This window comes from Sitodiplosis mosellana, unplaced genomic scaffold (genome assembly GCF_009176505.1).
Source record: "Sitodiplosis mosellana isolate CC-2019 unplaced genomic scaffold, AAFC_SMos_1.0 Smas_scaffold_11, whole genome shotgun sequence".
NCBI classification, from domain to species: domain Eukaryota; kingdom Metazoa; phylum Arthropoda; class Insecta; order Diptera; family Cecidomyiidae; genus Sitodiplosis; species Sitodiplosis mosellana.
This window is the reverse complement of record NW_022595253.1, coordinates 750,178-774,073: the sequence shown is the minus strand read 5'-3', so window position 1 is coordinate 774,073 and position 23,896 is coordinate 750,178. Positions and strand designations below refer to the sequence as shown.

The window sequence follows — 23,896 nt, the reverse complement described above, 5'->3', positions numbered from 1 at the left end:
AGTTAGTTTTGTCTGCGTGCGAATGTGATCGATGTGAATTCCATGACAATAACAATAACAATAACAATCACAAGCATTTTCCGCCAGCGACAACACTCATACATACATACGAAGATCGAGACACACAGAGAGAATATGTATATCATTCTCATACATTGTGCCACAGAAATTGGCTATCATTTATTTGAATCTTTATCTGCCATATTTAGTGTTTCATTCATTAAAATTGGCTGAAAGTAAATCGGCGCGTTGATGGTGACAGAGAGAAGAAGGATTTGTTCGCTTATTTCTTTCTTTCACTCTTTTGTTGTTGCAGACACCATAAATTTTGATGCATGTAACAGTGGCCCCGTATGCGTCGAGCAAAATTGAGTTAACGTGCGCATTTTGAGAACGAAATTGAGAGAAACGAGAGTGAAAACGAGTCTCGCACAACGACCGATTGCTGCACTTTTACTTGATGGCTGGTTTCATTTTCGCTTGAAAATGATGAGAAAACGCGATTTAAACGACTATATTTAAACGGCTACAGAAATATAGGTGCAGACGCATCGATAAAACACGCATCATTATCCACATGTATCTCGCGCGTCAAATGATCGTAAACAAAGAAGAAAAAAATTGCCAGCGTTAATTGATAATTAATTCAAATGGTAGGTGCGCACGTGTGTGTATCTCATCATTGCTTTCCACACATAATCAGAATCAATTGGTTCGCAATAACAGACGAATCAGTGAAAAAATAATCACGTCAAAATTGTGTGACACCGAAAAGAAATTAGCAAAGCTCGAGTACGTGTTCAATTGCCGATGCGTTATCGATTTGACAAGTAAAAGTTGCAAACTGGTAAAGAGCTCTTTATCAAATCGAATGCAGTACAAGGACAAAAACTCGGTTAGAAATTCACATTTTAATATCGAACATAAATCGCTTAAGACAGATTCTGTTGCATTTCTATAGGCTGCAAAGAAAACCAAGGCCGTAATAAACTTGCGTAATTCATCGGTGTTTCAATTTATTTAATTGGGAAAATAAGTAGAAATGCAAACGATTCGCTAATTGCGGTTTGTGGTCACGAAAAATTCATATGGTGTGCAAGCTGCGTAGACCATAATGAAAGCGAAAGAAGAAAGGAAAAAAAAAATGTCAGGGCGTATTAATCAGCTCCACTCTTACACAGCCCAATTTTCAATTGAAAATGATTTTCAGTGCAGATTTTCATGACTAAAGAAATCGCATTCAATGGACAAAGAGGTTGGCCAAAGACTTTTTTCTTACCATTCAATGCGTAACTTGGTCAGTTTAGCACAATGCCATTGATACTCAGGCTGAGCTTACGGTACGCATGTTTTTTTCCTCTTCGAATTACCTCTTCGCAACGATTTCCAAATGACTTTTAATTTAAACACTTTTCATTTTTTTTTTATTCAACAACACAATGAACGAACGCCTCTATTTTGAACCATTGTGAACCGCACGAACATTGAATAAATCACTGTTGAATCAACAGTGTTGATTCAAATAATGTATGCGGTTACGTTGACCAAAAAATGAAAATATGCCCGGTTTCTTTCTTACATTGCTGTGATGTCTAGCGGCGCTTTAGATCCAATACTGACGAGAAAGAAAAAACATGAATAAATCGCTCGTATTTGGAATGTAAATGGTTTCGATTCCTTTTGAACTCGTATCGCTTTGCCATGCAATTTAATCAAACAACGCAAACTGACAACAGCTGCTGCATTCAATTTGCTCTTAGCTCAATTTCTAATTTGGCATTTTTTTCCCTGTTTCAAATGATATATTCAAGCTTTCTATTCACATCGAATCCGAATCGATAGCACCGAATAAATATTTTCTTTCTGTCGAAGTACACAATCACCAGAGCTTTGAAGGAAGATTTTATCACAGGAACTAACGCAGACGAATGGCAATTTCGAAAATATGTTACATTCCAGGAGACCATAATAGCTGAAACGTGCTTACATCGAGTTTGCAATACTTCGATGGAGAGTCATGGCAAAATCGCTAGCAGCACAGACTTTCAATAGTATTTCCTAACGCGAAATACTGATGACGAAACGACATTTTTTACTAGTAAAACAGGTTAGATAAGGTATAAAAGGCAATAGATAAAAGTGAGGAGCAAATAACTTAATGCAGATTGAGAAAAAATCAATTTCATTCTTGAATCAATTCGATCTTTAAGTGAATGACACCGAATAAAACCGAGGAAAATGTTTAAATAAAATAGAAAAAACTTTTAAACTTTCATCGATGAGCATTGATTTTGCACAGTCAACATAAGACGTTGAATTAGTAAAATTAACATCGGATTCCCTCTCATCAAATCTCAATTGGCTTCGTGTTAAGCTGAATTTTCAATTGAATTGAGGTGTGTCAAAAGTGATTTTGCTACTGAAATTTCCGTTGAATGGAGTGAAAGAAATCAATCTCGAGTGCTTTCTGAAGAAACTTCATTAAAATTCAAAGACACTTCTATTTGTTTTGTTAAATTAAAATTTGGGTTCATCTTGTTTGCATCGTCGCTAGAAAAAAAACTAACTAACGAACAAGCAAGCAACAAAAAAAAAAGTTTCTCTCTCGAAACCTCCAAACACAAATTACCGCTTAACAGCTTTCCTTAGCGAGTGCATCGCATTCGCCAAATGAAAAAAAAATCACTTCACTGTGGTGTTGTTTAATGTGTATCGTTCCAGTTTATTTGGTATATGTGACCAATCAATCAGTTGGATGTTAACTTTTCCTTGTCGTCTACATTCTGTGCCCAACACAGACACACACACTCCGTGTGTTTGTTACTTTCATTTGGTTAATCGACTGTCATGTTTGACGTGTTCGAAAACATGTTTCCCAAACACGCAATCGCCTCATTGTGCTGTGCATCGCGCATATTCGAAGTCTCGCGACGTATTTCCATCGGTAGCCGTGAGTTGAGTATCCGTACACTTTCATCGAAAAAAAAAACAAAAACAAACGCTGCAATTGCCATTTGTAACCAGTTGTGAATTTTGTTTATCTTCGAACGAAACACAAATATACGCACTCCTACTGATGGCACAACGCAATTAGTATGTATTACAACAACAACGGCAAAAAAATCACTTCACCAAAAGAAGATGCTCTAATATCACTAGACTATGCCATAAGAGTAATTGGTCATCTGTAATTTAATCACAAACACACACATGTTGCATCACCGCCAACTAAAAAAAAAAAAAAATATGGAATAGAAAATTATCGAAAAACTTCCGTCATTTTACGCGTTGGCTACACCGAACACCACATATTCGAGAGCAGCCCGAAGATTTTCTGTAAAAAGGCAATACGGAATAGAAAATAACTATATCGACCAATTTTCAATAAATTATTGCTTTTAATGATTTTTTATATAATTTTCAGCCATGTGATGTGCGTAATTTCTTAGGCCAAGTTGCCCCGCGCGCACAGTTTACGTGAACACACATCAAGTTTCGTTTAAACTTTTCTTCCTGGTTGTGCACATTCTATTATGATAACTGGTTTTTTTTTTCTTCATCACGATTTTACATCGCTTTGTGGACAGTGATTATAAAGCAATAAATTTTTCTAAAGCAAAAATTCCCTCTAATATGGCCACTGTGTTTTCAAAGGATTTCAATTATGTGGAATTGCATTAATTTCCAAATCATAAAGATAGATAGTAAATTTTATGGTATTCATGATTTTATGACTTATGTCACCCAGCACCTTTTAGGATGGCATGGAATTTGATGGATTGTTTCACATGATATCGAATTGAATTTATTGTAACTTTTCAATGAATGGAAAGTTTTCATCGACCAAGTTCTCCATACAAAATTGTAAATCTATTGATTAAAAACGAAGGAAAACAACTTAAAATCTTGATAGGTACACATTTTTTTCTTTTTTAATGCTGTACATCTTAGTACAATTGATCTAAACTACCAATCACGAACAACTCTTCGCAATAACGAAATATGCATCCAAAACAACAACATCATTATAATTTTGAATCAAATACTAATCTAACATCAAAATGAACTTTAACTTGAATCTAACACCGAAATGAACGTTTTCACGCTGTGCTTTCTTACATTGTTCCAGCTGTAGATTCTTATCGTGCACATTCCAAATTGAAATGAAAACTTGCTGAAAGGAACAAGACAAATTGCACGATCATGATTGTAATCAATCTTGAATTATGAGTGTAAAATAGTTGTAATTAAACTCGGTCTCAGTTCAGAGATTTTTGCTGCTGGACAATTGTAAATGAATAAACTCAGAAAATGTATCCCTAATACTCTTTTAAAATATATTACATGGGTGCACCGAATAATGAATAAATAACCCGAGACGATGGATGATTAATGGGAATTAAAGGCGGAAAATGATCGGATGTTCGATGTAAAACCGTTACGATTTATTTGTTATTTTCTGTTTATTTTTTGCGCCAAGCTCTAGGCAAATTGAATCTAACGACAGTATTTTAATACAAAATGGTATTTCAGCCAATTATAACGATCAAAAATGAATTTCTCGTAATTGTAACTTTTATTTGAGCAAATAATTAAAAAAATTATCAAAACGAGCACCGTAGAAAAAAAACGTTCAATTTCTCAACTTTCATCGAAAGTCCACAACTTTTTCTCTAAAACTTATTAATTGAATTTCATTGAAAAGTTATTAACTGAACTCTTTCAAACTGATACAAATAAAACAAAAGAAAACTAATGCAAATATAGCGGCGGCTTCCTAAGCTGAATCCATTTCCGACTTATGTTGATATTGAAATGATATTAATTTAATTGCCATCAGTTGTTTATTCCGATTTAATTGAATTAAGTGTGATTAGCGAAAATGGGTTCGCTTCAATTCATCACGAATTAAAAACAGATTCAAAACAATTCACAATGTCGATTTTCCATTGAGCTGACTCGATTTGATGGATGTTCGTTAATGTCATGTAAATAAGCCCTTTTTCCGCGAAATCAATCGGCCGCAGCGGTGAATTGAAATGGGTGTAATTAATCGTCACTTGCTATTCTATTATTAAACAACAAGAAGCGGTGCGATCATCATCATAGAAGAAGGTATTTCCCCAGCTCATTCACTCTCTCGGAACTGGCAGCCATTCGATATGATGTGTTAAACGGCTGAAATGGTAGATCAAAGTGATGCTAATAAGAGGTTAGTCGAAAGTGAGCTTGCACTATGATTTGCTGATCTTGCCGCTGGCCCCAACTGCAACGCAGACGTGAATCAAAACAAAAAGTTCAATAGTCTAATTATGCTCAGTCGATTTGGCTGATAATCGATTTATATCTGATCGAGTGCGCTGCATGAATCAAACGAGTCGTGGTGTGTGATGAATATAAATGTATTCGTATTAGCCGGTCTGAAGAATCAAACCGCTTTTCTGAATGCCAATAAAAAAAATTCATGTTGGATGTGGACGGTCATGCGGTAATTTTTATTTCCTACATAAATAAACGTCATTTCCCACTGTGCTGCCCGATCACATAAATTGATCTCGCGTTTGAAATCGAAAGTGTAATCATGCGGGATGATGAGATCAATTTTACTTTGCTACCGTGCTTGCGCGCGCGCCACATAAGAGTGACTGTGATAATAGACACCGAAGAAGAGAAACAAAGCAACGAAACGAGAAAAAAAGTGGAAGCAATCATTACGGCAGCCGAATGGGCGATAATAATGTTGTTAGTGAAATGATTCCGAACATGTACCCACGGTTTTTGTCATCAGTTTGTCGCATTGAGAAAACTGCCAATACCTCGAACTGACTAGAAAAACAAACAACAATCGAGAAAATTAAACATGATAAAAATCGATGATGACGACGACGACAATGATCAAAACACGTTTCGCGCATGCTTTAATCCGCTTATAAATCTTCAAACCGCTCATTTTATCATTCAAATTTGCATTAATGGTCTTCACATTGTCACAAAAAATTGAAAAGCAGGAGACAAAGACATTGAATTATGCTATAAACCAGATTTTCACCAACAAAAGCAATGGCTCTTTGAATGGATTTTGATTAAACGATTTGATTAATAGAAATGCGAATAGAAATGTTAATGTTGAGGGAAAAAACCGAAGAAATGTTTGGAAATGCCCACGAAAATCGATGATGACGCCACCAGCTTGGTGCCGTGATTTTGAATCGAAATTTACGTTGCACTCACACGGAAATACCGTGAACTAATCACATAGGGTGGAAGCATCAACAAAATTCAAATTGGCGCGCTGTTTAGTTCAGAAAAAAATTATGAAATTACATTGATTTTCCTATTTGAATTGAGGGCGCTCGCGTCGCCACAGTTGTTTTCGGTCTTAGCTTCCACCCGATGACTATTACAAAGATATTTAATCACAAAGGTGACTATTACGGACTTTCTGTATTAGGGGTGATATTACTGCCAAATGCATGATTAAAAAAATGCATTTCCTTACCACCAAACCGAACAAACCAGTTTAGTTTCTAGTACTGCATTTTATCGAGCCAAGTCGATTCGTGTTTTTACTGTTATTGTTTTTTTTTCCTTGAATTTTCTCTCCATCCATTCGTAACATTTCATTTTACTTTCTTCGGTGTGATGAATTCACATATCGATATGGGCAATCAATCGATTGGATAGAGAACGAGAAGGACGGACAGAGAGAGAGAGAGAGAGAGAGCGAGAGAGAGAGAGAGAGAGAGAGACATTGATTGAATGTATGCACATGGTTTAATGAAATCAGACAATGACCTACCGCTACATTGCCCAATGCTGTTTTGCGTCGTTCGTCGTGATGCACACTGCCACAGCATTTCGTGCTGGTTTTAATGATTGCATTTTCAATTTCAATGTATAAATGCAGCCACTTTAATCATCATCACTCTGACAAGCCGGTTTTGATCTTTCGAATGTATGGAGAAAAATAACAGCAACAACAGCAACAGCAACGTTAAACACATTCGTGACATTACACTTTATTCGTTGCACATGTGAATGTGAAATACGGTGAACAGAGCAAGGCGTCAGATGCGCGAGCGAGACAACCCAGATTGATGTGTGTAACGGTGGATTTTGTAAAAAAAAAGAAAAGAAAAGAAAAGCGCTCGTACGTCCAATGAAAGTGATCTGTATAAACAAAACGAAATTCCTGCTCTCAGCTAAAATCTGGTTTAGCAACAAACGAACCAATATGAATACAGAGAGAGAAAAAAAAACAACAGCAACTCGCTATTCACTTTTTTCCATCGTCATTTCTTTTTCCTCTTCATCTCGGAAATGCATATTATCGAAGAATGCAACAATTTAAGTGTGCGAATGAATGAGAATGAAAGGTGACTGAGCAAGTGGCTCAGCAGCAAGAGCAGCAGCCGTCGCTGCCAAGATCAAGTCCATGGAAATGAAATACGTGTTTATGAAATCTCTACACACAGAAAAGAGAATATTATGCATATCGCCGCTATTATTATTATATCGCGAAAGCACTTTGTAATTTAAATTGCATTCGGCTTCACTCTTTGTCTTTCGTTCCTTTCTATCGCTCGTCCGCGTTGCATGCAAAACAACAACGTCGAATTGAATGAACCTGAACATCGAAATAGTTGCGACATAATTTATAGCGTTTGAATTGATTGCCGTTTGTGTTAGAAAAGAAAGCAAACGGATTATAAAATATGGCATTAAGACACATGTCGGCGGCGGCGGCAGCAGTGGCAATATGAATGAAAACCGAAATTTTTGCATTCAAAGTAGTCTCGGTGTACGGTGGGAGTTCTGGTTTTTCGGCTTTAAGAAACTTCGAATCGGACAACGCCATTCGAATGGTTGTGTTTTATTTTGTTTTCGACATGCAACTGCAATTGCACGAATTCACCAAATGATCATTTTATAACCACTTCTACACACTCAAACATAGATTAGACATGGAGTGTATGCATTTGATAAAATGCTGTTGCTAAAACCGACCAAGTTAATCTTTGTGCCGACGCTGTAATTCCGAAGGCGTATGTACATTTCAGGCGGAACCACAGAGCGAATTGCAATCGATACAAGGAAAAAGAGTGCGCATACGACCAATGCATCCATCCGGTATGTGTGTGGAAATGTGCATGGCATGCACTTGAATACACATATACAAATCTATCGATTCTGATGATGGAAATGGAGAAAATATACCGACTGATTTTATCGATAGTTGCCTCTGTGCAGTTTATAGCGGCTGGGTTCGGACGAAGATATGTGTGATGTGGTCAAATATATAAAAAAAAACGTCGATTTGTATCGCTTAATAGAGAGTGAGTCTTGATGATGCCGCACTTCCACTGCACCGCATTTGTTTTTTTTTTTTCGTTTGTTGATTGAGCGTGAACGTGTGCATTTGCAAGAGGTTTGTTGTTGCAATCGTTTACACTTTCCGATTTCCTTTACGTCCATACGGATTTGCAAAAACTGACTATTTTAAACAATATACGAGATTTGTTTTCAATTAGTCGGCACAAAGCCACAAGACCGTCAGCATCATCATTCAAAACACCATCCAGCCTAACATTAGATTTCGTTTTGGTACGCACGCCGCAAATAGCACATCGAAAGTGTAATTACTTGAGAATTTACATTCAAAGTGTTACCAGTTGTGTGTTAAAGGTTAAGTTTTTGTTTTTTTTTTTTAATTTAGCGCATTAATTCTTCGATTGCGCTGCAAACATATTTTTGTGATATACATTTTCGAAAGAAAGAAAGGCGGAAAAAAGACACAGAAAGAGAAATGCATTTGATTCTGGTAAGAGTCGATCAATATTGATCGCATTTATCGGCGACTTTGATTTGAAAATGATTTGGTTTTTGTTTCTTTTTTCTTTCGTTATTTTTTCTGTTTTTGAATTTGATTGTGGTGAAGTACCTGTTGCTACCGTTGGTTGTAGCAAGTGACGTGGTTACGAATACGGGTCAAAATACACGCGATGTTTCTCGACCACAGCGCCGACAACAAAGGGTAAACGAAAAACATTCGGCACGTTCAGCCTTAGAAAAAAAGTGTAATCACATATTGAATTGGTTTTGCAGAGAGCGAAAGTGACGACTACAACAATAGCAACGCCGACAACAGCAGCCGCTCCAATCGATCGCTCGGGCGATCGTGCAATTGGATCAGACTTTGTGCCACGAGACATATTCAAATTTGAATTGGCCGATGCAAAAGTGCCGGATTTTGCAGCACAACAACGCTACAACCCACAGCAGGCAAACAGTAATAAACGGCCGCGACAGCGCAAAGCTCGAAGGCAAGACAGTGCAACGAGTACGGAGGCAATCGAAACGAAAAGTATTGATACACCGAAGACTTCTGACGATCAATCTGGATCGGATTCCCGTGTGTTAACCATTTCACATCCAGCTCCAGTCACCGCATTCGACTCACAACGTACGAAAACTGTTAAGCAATTGCCGTTCAGTGTACAAAAAGCGATAAACCATGCGTTGAAACAGGATTTTCAAATTCCATTTTTAGATACAATTAAATATTACTTCAAAGATCCAACGCCGAAAACGAAGCAATTCATCGGTGTCGATCGATTACCAGCTGGTGCGAAGCTCGTCAGCGACAGTCGTATTCGACAATGGTGGCAACCACCACCGGTTTTGGCAGCGCAAAGTTTAAAACAAACCCCGGTCAGTTATTCTAAAATCAGTCCAACCACGCTAAAACCACTCGCTTCGGCAAATGATTATGTTGCATATCCATTGTTACGTGCATACACATACCCGAAATATCCAGTGGGTTATTCAATGAATGTGGCATCGGATTTAGTAAACGGTGTTGGATTTTTGTACGGTGATCGGATTTACTCGAAACCTTATACATACCAAAAGAATGTCCATCAGGTGACGGCCGATATAAAGCCAGTGATTGAATCGAAGCCATTCGGTGAAGATGACATTATAAACGGGGTTTATCGCACCACACAAAATAGCATTCTATCTACGTCACCAGTTATATTTCCCACATCGACGGAACTACCAAAGACCCAAACTTTTGTGAAATATTATTCGGCCGAGCTACCCGAACGAATTCCAACAAATCCAGACACCGGTGTGCCATTATCGCATGACAAAAATACAATCAATTTGATCAACAAGGCGGTGAGCGATCTGAAAAAGCATAATCCACATTTGAATGTTGTGCCGAAGCGTTTGGAAAAGGATGAGCTAGTGGTGCATGTCACACCAAAACCAGATTATTTCTCAAAAGGAACAACAGCCATACCGTCGTCCACAACTGACCAGTCGTTCATCAATCTATCGGGCAACAAAGACATTGTGCCGGATAAAAATCTCATTTATCTGAACAAAGTCATTGGATCGCACAAAGTGAATCGACCGCACATTGCCGGCCATACATTTGTCACCACTCATGTCGAACCATCCAACTATGATGACCTGGTATAACTTTCAATTACCCCCTATTATTATGTTCCGCTGCATTTACGGTGCCAATTGGTGTGAACGATTTTCCTTTTTTCTCTTTCTCTTTCGTTCACATTTTTTTTTTTTAGGTTGAGTCAGGCTATGCCTTTGGGTATCGAGTGCGAGATTATCACACGGGCAATGATTTTGGACATACGCAAAAACGCATGACTGACGGCACGACAATGGGAGAGTATAAAATATTAATGCCAGACGGCCGAACGCAGAACGTTAAATACAAGGCAGACGATGCCCACGGATACATGGCTGATGTTAGCTATGATGTGTGAAAGCGCCAAACACAGCAGGCCAATCAAAACCAGTAAACCATTTTAATTATGTGCAATAAAAATGCTACTCATTTTAATGATAATCTATTCCAAAGTTGATCGCAGACTAATCTCTGTGTAATCATTAAACAAACACACAAAAAAAAACAAACCGAGAAAAACATTATGTTTAACGGAGCCAACAAGTGTCAATCATTTTGAAATTGTGCAATATTTTTTTTTTTTACTTTCTTCCAATACCGTTTATCGGTAATTACCGCCTATTTTTAATGACCATATTTTAGCTCGTAGCCTTATGTTATTACCTGTGTAAGTGATTCTATTGGTTGCATTCATTCACTCCGTTTTTAGCACATACACACACACACAGACTCTCTTGGCTGGATGATCTTCTCTTTCTAAAACTAGTCTAAATTTACCATGATTGTTTTTCTTACCATTTTTTTCTCTATTAGGCCAATAAGTGTGTAAAACATTGATCTTGCTGCAAGCGAAGAGACAAAAAGAGAAACCACACCTTGGTTGAGTTTGCTCTTTTTTTTTTATTGTTCTTTTTGGACTCTTTGTTTATTAAAGCGATTATATAAATGTAAAACGTTTTTTTTTTTGTTTGTTTTTCTGTTTTAATTGGTCGCTCTGTCGAACGCTTTTTATACAATCCATACGAAAATGTCGTTTAATGGTCGCTGACTTAATCATTTGAATACATATATATGTTTGGGTTGCATATTACTAAAGTTATATATGTTTATCTGATATTGTTATTTATTTAATTCTGCAGTTGAATAATGGTTTCATCGTTTCAAGGGGGCTATTTTTTGCGTATTAATGTGACTTTTTGCGAGGAAATGGTGATCGAATACCGATTTCATTTAGAATGTATTTGACTGATTGTTATATCGAAAGGAATGGCAGCACTAAGCGTTGCACTATGGTTCGGCAATGTTCGAAGTCGAACTTGAATCAGTTGATATAAACAGTGAGTATCGATTGAAAATTCCAACGAATATCCATTTTCAATCACCATCCCCGCAAAAAGCTTTGTCTATGGTGTATGTGCTTGAAGTGCCAAACATAATTCATTTGAAATCCGTAGGTGATTCCAACGAAACTATTTCGTTCAAGCATTACATTCGGGTTTTTGAGTGTCTGATGCAGAATGTCCGATTCAGGCTCTTAAAACCACAAGTGAATGACTAGTATTGTGTATTCTTGCTTTATATCAAACTTATTTAAATCTGAGTGTGTTGTGGCCAGTTGAATTTTGAACGGTTGAACAAAAAGAAGTATTAAAAGGAAACACTGTCAACTCAAATGAATTCAGTCTTCCAATATTTTTTTATATCCATTTTTTTTTTATCTCGTTTTATGTTAATAAACTTACAAATCACATAAAATCAGCTCAATTTGTGTATAAAAAAGAATTAAGCACGAAAAATTGGCTTAAGCAAAAATGACAACAAAACAAAAACGCACACTAATTTTGACTAAAGCATCTGGAACTAAATGGCTGGAGTAAGAAGGCAACATTGCGGCACTTTAAATTACAACAAGTAAAAAATGAAAAACAAAAACGGTAAAAAGGCTACAATATGTTTTCTTTTCTTTTTTTCTATGATGTTTTTTGTCATCGATTACACTGATTTTTTTTCATTTTTCTCTATATATTCGGTTACAATTTGGTCTTATTAGTCCTTAGCTTATCATATTGACTTTTTAGCAAAAATATAAGCGACAAATATACGTTTTGCTAGGTTTTACACGCATACAAAATATCATCGTACAAAATTTCATATCTACCGTTCAATTCGTGTCTTATGTTCTTCTTTTTTCAACTGATTTTTGTTTTCTCTTTAAATCCATATGATTTTTGTCATTTAAGAAACAAATCATTTACAATATGAGTAAAAATTGTTCATAAGCTACACTCAAACGTGCAATAAGCGAATTTGTTTTTTTTTCTTGTTGTTTGCTCCGAATTTCTGGAGTTTTCATTAAAATGGCAAGCTTTCAATAAAACACGTCTTTTTGACCTTAGTTTCATGACATAAAGTGAAACTTTCATTCGATTTCCAATTGGTTTTTATTAAATTTTGGAAAATTCTGTTCAAAAATGGACCATTTTTAATTTTATCAATTTTTTTGCAATCATATCGTATCGAATCTCAGTTAATTCATTTAAATTCAAAAGAGATGGCCAATCCTGGATGGTACATAATTATTTCTTCTTTGAAAGTCTTCTTCGAAAGTGTAGAAAGGAAAATTGGGTGTGAAGCAATCGAGAAAAAAATGTGTCTCTGATGAAAGTGAAATTTTAATTGATTTTGAGCAATTAATTTTATTTAACGGAAGAATCATTGGCTGTGATTGTGTCATTTTTCTGTGGGTGTGAAACTATGTCAAAATTTGTGTCGCATTTACGTATCAATGAATTTGTCTATTTTTTTCTTCTTCACTAGAACTGTTTAAAGTGTCTATGATATCGAAGTATATAGTGTAAGCATATAGATTGGTCATAAATATTTGCGCAAGTGTTACATATCTGTTGTAGTATTCATCGGGCATAAAATGATTTGCGATACGTGATAAGTGAATCGGTAAGCACCTGAGGTGTTCATTTTATTTCTCATCTGGATAAATAGATTTTGCTCAAAACATTTAAAATTTGGAATATTCTCAACAATGGGTTAATACGAGCGAGGAGGTGGCAATTATTCGACGCAATCGAAACAAGCCGATGATTTTGCCAACTATTTTCGCTTTGCGTCGAACGGAGGCGTTTATTTTGTGTCTCTAAATGGCTACAATTTGTTGAACGACTAGCTAACTGACTCAAACTACATAAACTACGATTTCATCCACGTGTGGATTTTCTTTCTGAATCGATATGCAAATTGTTGATGCAAAACCCGCTTCTGGTGCATTTGCATTTTTCGTTTCCGTTTGTACTTTAAGCGCGCAAAATACAGTTTCCATTTTTGGTTCACCACTTTTTTTTTTTATCAGTAACAAGTTAAATCGTACAGTTGATGCAATGTATTTTGTAACAGACACAAAATCGCAACGAGTAAGGGATCAAAAAGTACAACGCTTTGGTATATTTAGCGAGTTGAGATTATGGTATATTTAGGTATAGGTTTTTTTCTGTTTTGTTTTGAGGGGAGAATATACGCAGAGATGGAAATAGAGCGAAGAATATATAGATTATGTAATGGTTTGTGGAACGTGTAACACAAAATTTATGCCCGTATTTGGTTGTTCACTTGAAAGGCGATTTGATTTATTATTCGAGTAATTTTCGCACTTTTGTTCGCTATCAAAATCTGACATATCATATCGTGTATAAACGTTCGCAAATCCCGAATCTTAAATGAACTGTTTTTACCCTATGGATTACATAAGACCATCGCAAATTGAACTTTGAGACTTGACGTGTATAAAGCTTGAGTTTATAGCAATTAAAAAACAAAATGAAACGAAAATCATTTTCTTCTTTTTTTGTCATATTTGATTACATGAGTAAATGTTCTTTTTTTTTGGTTGAGCTTTCGTTCAGAAGCAAGGATTTTACGAATATTGGAGAATAAATATAAAATTTGTGTTGTATATTTGCCAAATTGTTGGGCAATGTTCGTTTCCACCGCGTTTTTTTTAAACTGGAGTATAGATGTTTGAGACTACGGCTTACCGCTTCCGAGCGTGAAGCATAGATTCAATGTCATTTAACCGCATGCAACAGCAACTGGCTCGTTTTGTTCGCTTTTACCGCTCAACGCTTTTTGGCGAACAATTTCAGCATGACGATCCTGAAAATGCGCACAAACAAAAATTGAATATCGGGCATTCGTGTGCAAAAAAAATGGAAAAACAAAATCGAATCGAATGGAAATAGAAAATACGAAGAAGAAAAAATCATGAACAAAAATACAAATCAACAAAATGAAAGAGAAAGAAACCCACGTGTCGGCGTATGGTGTCGAGTTTTTTCTGTATTTCTTTTTCCCGATTTTGTTCAGCAAGGAATAATTTATTTTCGAAAATGTGCAATTTTTCCATCGCTCGTTGATTTTGACGAGCATCAGCTTTAGCTCTAGACGCCAATTTGTTCTACATAAATGTTTTAGTTGAGGAAGGGGCGAAGGGATTATGTATTGATTTTTGTGTGTTTGTGTATTTTTTTTGTATGTTGTAGATTGTGTCCGATTTGGCAGATGTGAATGTTCCAAAAAAAAAAAAAAAATGGTAAAAATATAGAAAACATTTCAAAAATAACATAATTTTCATTTCAAAGTTCAAAAAATATGCATCGGCCTAAATTTACTGCTGTACATACATGCTCCTTGAGGCGTTCCAACATTTTCTTGATATTTTCATCTCGCATTTCGGCGGCAGTTTTCAACTTTTTATCTATTGCAACGCGCTCAATGCTCTTTTGTTGTTCCATCGATGAACGAGTTTTTTCAATCTCCTGGAATTGACTCTGATGAAGAGAAGAAAAAAAAAAACACCACGTGTTCAATACGTCAATTTCATTTGATTTAAAAAGGTCGTCGCCTTGATGAGTTGTGTGCAATTTTGAATAAATTTCGGAATTGGCCGAGTGCCAAAATGCTTTCAAGTGTTCAAACCTTAAGCTTGTCTTTCATGTCGGCCATGATAGCTTCACGGTTCTCCCCGTAGTTGTCCATTTTGGCGTTCAAACTTTCGCGAGCATGATTGGCGAATACCTTGTCCATTTCGATCTTCTTGCGCGAAGCCTCTTCGATTCGGTTCTTCTTGGCCAACCAATCAGCGCTTCGCTTTGCTTCCAATTCCTGAATTCGGAAATGAATTACAATTTCGGAAAAAAGTTCTCAGCCTCGGTTTACTCCGGGCCATATTTCGCTTACCAGACGTCGTTTTTCAGCTTCAGAGAGTTTGCGTTCAATTTCAGCGGCCGACACAATCTTGGTTGCTGGTGCGCTTTTGATTTGTTTCGGAATAGCGACGGGTTGACCGAGAATCACTTCGTAGCAAAGACCGCCCTTTGACTTCTCTTGGCAACGGATTTCAGTGGCTAAATAAAATGGCAAACCAAAGAGAAAATGTCGAAACCATTAAAATGAAATCAGCACATTGTACATTTGGCAAAAACTAGACAAAGCAACAAAGGAGTTTGTTCCACTACATTTCGACTGACTGGAAAAAAGTAAATCAGCCGTTTTTTTCTGAATTATTCCACAAACACATTTACATAATATGCATATGGACGCTGCATTGAATTAATCATCAGGTGAAATGTGCAAATCTAGACACGAAAAGCCAACGTTTGCATTCTCAACGGTACTACCATTTACTCCAAGGCATTGGCATTGTTCGTGCGTTTATCATGCAAACGGCTCTCTCTCTCTTTTTCTCTATTTTATTTGCACGTCCAAAACATTTTGCCGAATAAATCGCAAGCGACCGCAAAGGAGACGTACAAGAAGAAGAACAAAGAAGAAAAACTGTGTGGCTCCTCAAAACACATAAATATTCGGTCGAAAATAAACGAGTTAAAGTGATGAGGAAGTTCGGTTCATGAATGTATTGCATGAAAACTTTACCGGAACGCGTTCATCGATTAGTCAGCATTTTGACCATAAAGTTTTATTAGATCACATAAAACTTCATCATATGTATGAATTGTTGATATTTGCACCATTCCAGAGCGAACGACAAAGAGCAAAACTTGAAATTCAATTACAATTCGAAATCCCCGAAGGAGTCGTGCACATTGTGTGCGGTTTTTCAATTGGAAACCAAATAAATGGGAAAATGCTACAAGAGAAATCGAACATTGAAATTTAATATTCTGGTAAAACCAAAGCGAGCGCCGTGTATATATTCACAAGGCACACGCTGATTGTACTTTTGTTGTTGTTCGCTATGTTTTATGATATAGAAATGAAGTCTAGCCGCAGTGTCTCGTCACGCAAACCCTATTTTTACCCAACAACTGATGCTATGCGCGCACCATCACCACCACCACCACCAACACCACCATTGTCACACTGCATGGATACACCGTTTGCTGCTCTTTTTTTTCGTTGTTCGTTCTGACTGGCAGTTCTGGATTTTTATTGTTATGGCACTTGTAATCCGTCTCTTCGATGCGTGTGTATAAATTTAACTCTGGTGGCCATTAGTGTTTCATCGCTCAACAACTACTGTGTGTTGCACCACCTTTCGATGAATCATCTTTTTTTTCATGCTGATATATATGGCAATTGCCTGCTAACGAACAACGAACACCCGTTGCCAAACGGACTGACAACGCTTTCGCCAAATGCTTATAACTTGGCTTAGATTTTCCGCTTTTCCATGCTTGCATGGAACGATTAAAGCAAAAGCACGCGGCTCAATGCTGATGCAAAGCACACCATTTCACATATTCAACCGTTGTATGCATTAAACTTGGCATTTGTCGTCAAATTTCTATACAATTTATAATTAAAGGGACAGACACTGTTTTTTTTTTTCTGAAGCAACACACATTTTTAAACCCAAGATAGACAATGCATTTTTCCCACCGGATAGCAAAATCAATAATTTTGAATGAAACATGCAAGAAATGTGTCTCGTACTATTATTATCGCCAAATAACGCAAATACTAACGAAATTAATGTTTTCTGTCAACATTTCAATTAAGATGAAAAATGCGTGCGACAACTCGTTTACTTACAAATGAACTTTTGTCGGTTTGACATCTTCGGTTGTTTCGTTCGCAATGTTTTTGCCGACATTGCACGGATGCCGCCAGCTGAAAATAGAAAAAAAAAATACAATTAGACTTAGAAATTGATGTGAAAAAGAGGCGAATATTCATTTAATTCTTCAACGAAATTTGCAAACATTCAAAAGCGAAATGCAAAATATGCGCAAAAATCATTGTGTCTGTATCAAAATCAATGAGCAATAAATCAATAATACACTATTTGCATCAAATTCACAGTTTATAAATAAATCGAATAATTTGCTAGTGAATAGAATCGAAATCACAATTCAGTATTAATCTTCGTGTAATTTCCATGTTTTCGGAAATGTCTGTATACAATTAATCAAACGGTTTCATCCACCTTTTGACACCATGGCTGTATTAATAGAAAAGAATAAAGAAAACAAAGTCCAAAATGTGGAAACTGGTGGAAACAAATGGAATGTGTGTTTGTTGGTTGGTGTGGGCAGCCATTTATTGTCGCCACAAATCCTAAATGGGTGAGTCATACGAAAAATGTCACTAAATGGCTGTGTATATATTGCGAACTTTTGACTTATGATGACATCGAAACAAATTGTTTCGTTCGAATACGAGTTCATTCAGATTCCACCACTACAAAATGAAACATTGCAGTGACTCGTTTTTGGTTCTTTTTTCCTCTGATTTATGTGTATATCGTTATCTGTTTGCGCATCGAATATCGAAAAATCTCGATATGATGATTCGTGGTCAAGGTCTAAGATTACGTTTAAACACGCTCAGATTGAAGCACGATAAATAATCGTAGTAGCTGATTTGGAACAATAACGATGGGACTAGAAATGCCACGGCATTTTTGGTGAATGAGTCGATTCAAATCGATTTTCATTTGTTCGCTTTGCAAATACAGAAATCACTTTAATGGTAATTCGCCTTTGTTTTTTCTTCTTCTCCTTCTTATTCATGTTTTATTACCAATCAAAAAGCAATTCACATGAAAAAAAACGATCGCCGAATGAACGTGTAATGCGGTTGCTGTTGGAAAGTAAACCTCCTTCTTGTGATAGCATGTAATTGTAAGTGGTTTTTCTTCACTCATTTTTTTCCGCTTTATATTGCGCGTGGTCGGGAAAGAGGACGCCTAAGTGTAATTTAATTCCACTTATTCGGATGGAAATTTTGTGGTGGCGAGAATGAAAAAAATGAAATGAAAAACACGACGCAAAAACAAAAACATGGAAATCCGAGAAAAAAAGAGAAAACAGCACGCGTACACATGTGTAATTAAGTGTTAAAAATCGATTGGGGTTGCGTCGTTAAGAATTATTCAAAGAACGAGGCGTAAATTCTTGCAGATTTTTATACCATTGTGCTTTCAAGCATTAGTGGAGAAGGTACGTACTCAAATACACTGTATTTCAGTACTTTTGATTGGTAAATAATCATAGCGGCTCCATATTATTGCAAAAAGCACAAATGGTATAAAGCCTTCACACGTTTTTTGGAGCCCGTGTTTTTTTTTCATTGCTCGTTTATGGAAAAAATAAGTGTATTAAATATTCATTTGTGTCACCCAGTCGATATGAAGTTTAAGGTTGAAATTTGTGTCGTCACCATAAGCCGTCGTATTTTATTAACGTCTAATAATACGATGAAATGAGACAGTCGATAACAGTCTTGATCAAGGGGCAATCCACTCAAAAGTAATACATAATACCTGCGAAGTAATACGAAGTAATACTAGGTAAAAGTGGTATTACTTTTGATGAAGTAATACACCTTTTAAAAATAATACTATTGTTTGAAAAAAGTAATACTAAAGTAATACAAGGTAATATTTACATTATTATTACTTAAAATAATACTAATACACAGTATTACTTTTGAGTGGTTTGCCCCTCGGTCTTGATTCACATTAAACAATATCTCCATAGCATTTATCTGTTATCTCAGCCGAGCATTACAATGTCTCACTGAACAGTGAGCATTACTGAAATTGACGTATAATTTTGACTGCATTGCAATCAAGATTCAAGAACAATCTTAATGTTCGTCGTTTAGAGTAGCGGTGCTGCTAGAATGCACAAAATGTCATTGACAACTTTAACTGATTTGCTTGTTTTCTGTCTCGAATGAATGCATAAAATAGCGTCTAATAACCCAAAACACAATGAACCGAGAACGTACTGTGAAATCAAAACGAATTAACATTAAGATTTGCATGTTCACTGACAACAAATATCGCGATCTCATCGCGTGTGTATCATTTAGACCGCATTGTTTTTTTCCGTTGTTCCATTGCTGTTTTATCTTTCACTAGCGTCGGCATGGCACTCTTAACATATATCGCTTATTTATTTCTATACAATTCTATGTCACGTTGTTCAATTGAGATAATAATCAAATTAGATTCTATAAGATCCCAGACGAGAATCGTGTGCTGTTGTATGTATAAATATCGACGCTATTCTCTCAACGGAGATTTGATGAATGTAATCAGCTACTTTTTCGAAATAAAATTGGATTCATTGAGTCTGATCAGGTTCATTTAACTGTTAGCTTTGCTTGCAAAATGTTTCTGCACTGCACGGCGTCAACATGTATTCATTTATTTATTTGATCGTTGTGTTTTTGTTGTTCTTTAACGAAATTATTGCTGATCTTGATGTGAAACGTGATGCCAAACTATCTACTGTAAATATTCCAATAACTTTCTCTTCTAAATTGCGCGATTCAAAACCTTGAACGAGCTTTCATTATAAATTTTGTTGTTTTTGGTTTCAAAGTTTCAAGCGGAATAGTTAAGTTTTATTAAGATTTTAAAGTTTCACAGCAACTGTGAATGGAGTTTACGTCATATTTGAGATTAATATTTAATTGAATGTGATATATTGACGGTTACAGCCCGAACTGATTGCAGCGTATGGCTATCCCAGCGAAGTGCATAATATCAAAACGGAAGATGGGTACATTTTGCAGGTGCATCGAATTGCTTCGCCCGGAAAACAACCGGTGATACTAAACCACGGAATGCTTGACTCGAGTGCAACATGGGTGATGTTAGGACCTGGCAGAGCTTTGGGTAAAGTGTGGCTTGATGTTTTTTTTTCGAACGTTTCATTTTGGATAAATAATGACCTCGATACGGAACACTATGTTTCGCTTGCACCGAAAAATGTGTAAACTTTGTAGCAGTTAGTACATGTGTGGCATCCACACATTGTGGCTTAAATTATGAACCATGTAACATGGTCCATGTTATAGTGAAAAGATCAGAATTTATGTGCGAAATGAGCATTAAACAACGGAAATTGAACATTTTACTATTTTCAGGTTATATTCTCTATGACTCGGGCTATGATGTCTGGTTAAATAATGCTCGTGGGAACGATTATTCGCGGCGTCATGTAAAATATCATCGAAATGGCAAACGAGATGAGCGTAAAAAGTATTGGAATTTCTCATGGCATGAAATTGGACGATATGACTTGCCAGCGACTATTGATTATGTGTTGAAAGAATCGAATCACTCGCAATGCCATGTAATTGGGCATTCTCAAGGTTTATTTTATTTATTTATGTAATCTCGTTAATTTATAATAATAAATTTTTACATTGGGCATTCTCAAGGCGCGACATCGTTCTTCGTTATGACATCGGAGAGACCTGATTACAATGAAAAAGTTCTTCTTATGACTGCATTGGCTCCGCCAGTCTTTATGGGACATGTGGATAACGAACTACTACAGCTGAACGTTCGATATTTGAGCTCAATTGAAGTAAGTAAAACTCATTTTCGTTGGAAATTCTGAGTAATCTTCTTTTTTATTTTGTGAGTGTGTGTGTGTGTGTGGCGTGAGTTATTGTGTTTTATTTTAGTTACACTGTTTCTATATTAAATTTGATTTCCAATTCAGATGATATCGGATTGGGTTGGTTTTTATGAGTTTTCGAGGCAAGCAAATGATTTATTGGTGCAAACCCAGAACAGTGTACTGTGTTATATTGAAGCATTGCGAAAAACACAACTATGTAATAACAATTTTTCTCCATTAGTTGGAAATATAACGGAGCATGTGAATCGAGTATGTAGCACGAAATTATATGTGCATTTTTCGAGTGTAATATGAAATAATGGTTGTAATTTTTTTTTTTGTTACTTTTAGTCGTATATTCCAATCATAGACGCTCATGCACCGGCCGGTGCATCGACGAAACAACTCTTTCATTACGGTCAATTGATTCATAGCCATCATTTTCGTCACTATGACTACGGTTTGCATGGTAATCTACGGATCTATCGCCGTGCCGTGCCACCCGATTATAATTTAAAGAGTTGCACCGCAAAAGTGGCCATTATGTATGCCGATCAGGATACAACCGTTGCGGCTGAAGATATACGGCGATTGCCATCCGAATTGCCAAATGTCGTTGAAATTCGTCGCGTCGACGATGACATATTCAATCATATCGATTTTGTGTGGGCTAGCGATGCAAAAGAGCTCGTGTACGATTACATCATTGACTGGATGAAATCGATGGAAAAACCGAAATGACATTGATAACGAATGAACGGAAGCGATGGTACCAATTTGCCATTTACTTGAATGTGACTGTGGCATTGCATATCTCATACATCATTCATTTAGAATGGCTTTTGAACTCGAAATTTTATGTTTTCCGGCTCATACCATATTTCCTCCCCTTTTTTTCCCATTTCACATCTTCTCCCCCTTTTCATTCATTTCAATGTAGTCTGAGTATATTATTACTATTATCGAAAATCTTTTACTTGAATCCTTTTCTTCTTTGTGAATCATTTTCCAAATATTTGACTTCTTTGCGAACGAAATCGAAGAAGAAAAATGTCTCCAAATGAAACATTTTATATAAAGTGTATGCGAGCCGACGAACGAACGAACGAGAGAGATGGTGTGACGGTGGAGGGAGGCAAATGAGTCATCGTATATGGGTACCCATAGTATTTGAGCACTGTACATATACTCGTTGCTAGTTGTATTGTATTAAAGTAGAAGCGCAACATTCAATGCTACACTGTGGATGTATATTGGTGACGTAAATTACGAGCAAATAAAATGAAAAATTCAATTTCCTTTCGTTTTTTGCTGTTGTTGTTTTCAAAACTGTTTGCTAGCTATTTGCTTTTCTTTTCTTTTACTAAACCGAAAGAATATGACTCTTGATTTCGCGAACACAGTATAAAATCGAATGAATTCGTATCGATTGAAATCGTTGTTGTTGCTGCTTCTTTTCGCTTGATTTTTTCGATTCTGAATGCCGTGAGCATTGAGATTACACTTCAGTCAATGGGAATAATGAGAATATTTGTGTGTGAATGAACTTACCTGCCGGCAAACCAGGAACTCGGCACGTATGGCAGAAACATTGTAAAACTGAATCACGAACTAATCCAATGAGCATTTTGTCGATCCAATTTTTTTTTCTCCAACAATGCTTGATCTATATGTTTAGTATTGCACACGGACACGGATTTCACCAACTGAACAAATGAAAAACAAAACAAAAAAAAATTTGCTCTAATTCGATTGTTCTACTGCAATTTTACGGAAATCAATGAATGGGAAAGAAATCGGAATTAAATGGTTTGATTTCCGCTTTGTTTTAATGGTGTATAGAGCGAAGGCGCTGCAGAACGAGAGCCTATCGTTTGGTTTGAACGTGTAGAAATGAAGCAGAAATAGATTGTTGCTTTTAGTAAGGGCGGGGCAGAGTGTACAACTGAATCTGAAATTGGTATCTGAATTGAATGAAGCACACGGAGTGACGAACGAACCGAGAAAAAGAAAATCGCGTCTTTCCTTTTTTTCATACGTTTCGTTTGCTACTTATTCTTGTGCTGTCTATGTCGTCGTCGTTGTCGTTGTTCAACGTTGTCGTCAAGTTGGAGGCTCTTTTATGTACACTGTTTGTATATAGACATGACTAAAATTACCCTTAAACACCGAAAATTTGGAATTTCACTTTACGATTTGAACACACTCGGTCAAACTCGTTGTTTGAATTGAAAATGAAAATTTAATTATACGAATTTAACTCACAAATAGGCGATAGCAATTAAAATTTCGAAGTCGAATATTCAACCGCGACGTAGAAAAAAAAGTGTTTTGTACTTGGCTTGAAAAGCAATGAAAACCATCTGTCTGAAAATGGCTGAAGAGTAACTAACAGTTGGTTCTATAAAACCACGAAAGCGGAAAAATTTCGTCGATTTCTTCCCTACGCATTCGATTCGGTTCTGTTCGTACAATGGACATGCGCATGGGCGGGTATCGCGAACAAGTGGAAATGTGCAGAGCATCGCATGGTCAGGCAATACAAAAAAGGAGCTCTTTGTTGTGA

At 36.4% G+C, this 23,896-nt stretch overlaps 3 protein-coding genes across 6 annotated transcripts; 2 read left to right on the top strand and 1 right to left on the bottom strand.

Moving 5' to 3' along the window:
• The first annotated feature begins 8,400 nt into the window (after positions 1-8,400).
• Positions 8,401-11,395, top strand: LOC129567402 (uncharacterized). Of its 2 annotated transcripts, XM_055444261.1 has the most exons (5): positions 8,401-8,821; positions 8,939-9,034; positions 9,106-9,463; positions 9,551-10,482; positions 10,596-11,395. In XM_055444261.1, the coding sequence occupies exons 1-5, from the start codon at positions 8,807-8,809 to the stop codon at positions 10,794-10,796; spliced, it is 1,602 nt and encodes a 533-aa protein (XP_055300236.1). In that variant the 5' UTR covers positions 8,401-8,806; the 3' UTR covers positions 10,797-11,395. The 2 variants fall into 2 exon arrangements, with proteins under 2 accessions (XP_055300236.1, XP_055300235.1); XM_055444260.1 differs by having other exon boundaries at positions 9,106-10,482.
• A 2,821-nt stretch (positions 11,396-14,216) lies between these two features.
• Positions 14,217-23,716, bottom strand: LOC129567405 (uncharacterized). Of its 3 annotated transcripts, none has more exons than XM_055444265.1 (8): positions 23,490-23,716; positions 22,882-23,036; positions 17,501-17,578; positions 15,686-15,852; positions 15,425-15,610; positions 15,130-15,276; positions 14,757-14,903; positions 14,217-14,602 (listed from the first exon to the last, which is right to left on the bottom strand). In XM_055444265.1, the coding sequence occupies exons 2-8, from the start codon at positions 22,955-22,957 to the stop codon at positions 14,519-14,521; spliced, it is 885 nt and encodes a 294-aa protein (XP_055300240.1). In that variant the 5' UTR covers positions 22,958-23,036; positions 23,490-23,716; the 3' UTR covers positions 14,217-14,518. The 3 variants fall into 3 exon arrangements, with proteins under 3 accessions (XP_055300240.1, XP_055300241.1, XP_055300242.1); XM_055444266.1 differs by having other exon boundaries at positions 23,596-23,692; XM_055444267.1 differs by lacking the exon at positions 14,757-14,903 and having other exon boundaries at positions 23,490-23,692.
• LOC129567404 (lipase 3-like) lies at positions 20,746-22,823 on the top strand. The gene is made up of 4 exons (XM_055444264.1): positions 20,746-21,076; positions 21,146-21,294; positions 21,433-21,600; positions 21,682-22,823. The coding sequence occupies exons 1-4, from the start codon at positions 20,764-20,766 to the stop codon at positions 22,069-22,071; spliced, it is 1,020 nt and encodes a 339-aa protein (XP_055300239.1). The 5' UTR covers positions 20,746-20,763; the 3' UTR covers positions 22,072-22,823.
• Positions 23,717-23,896: the final 180 nt, after the last annotated feature.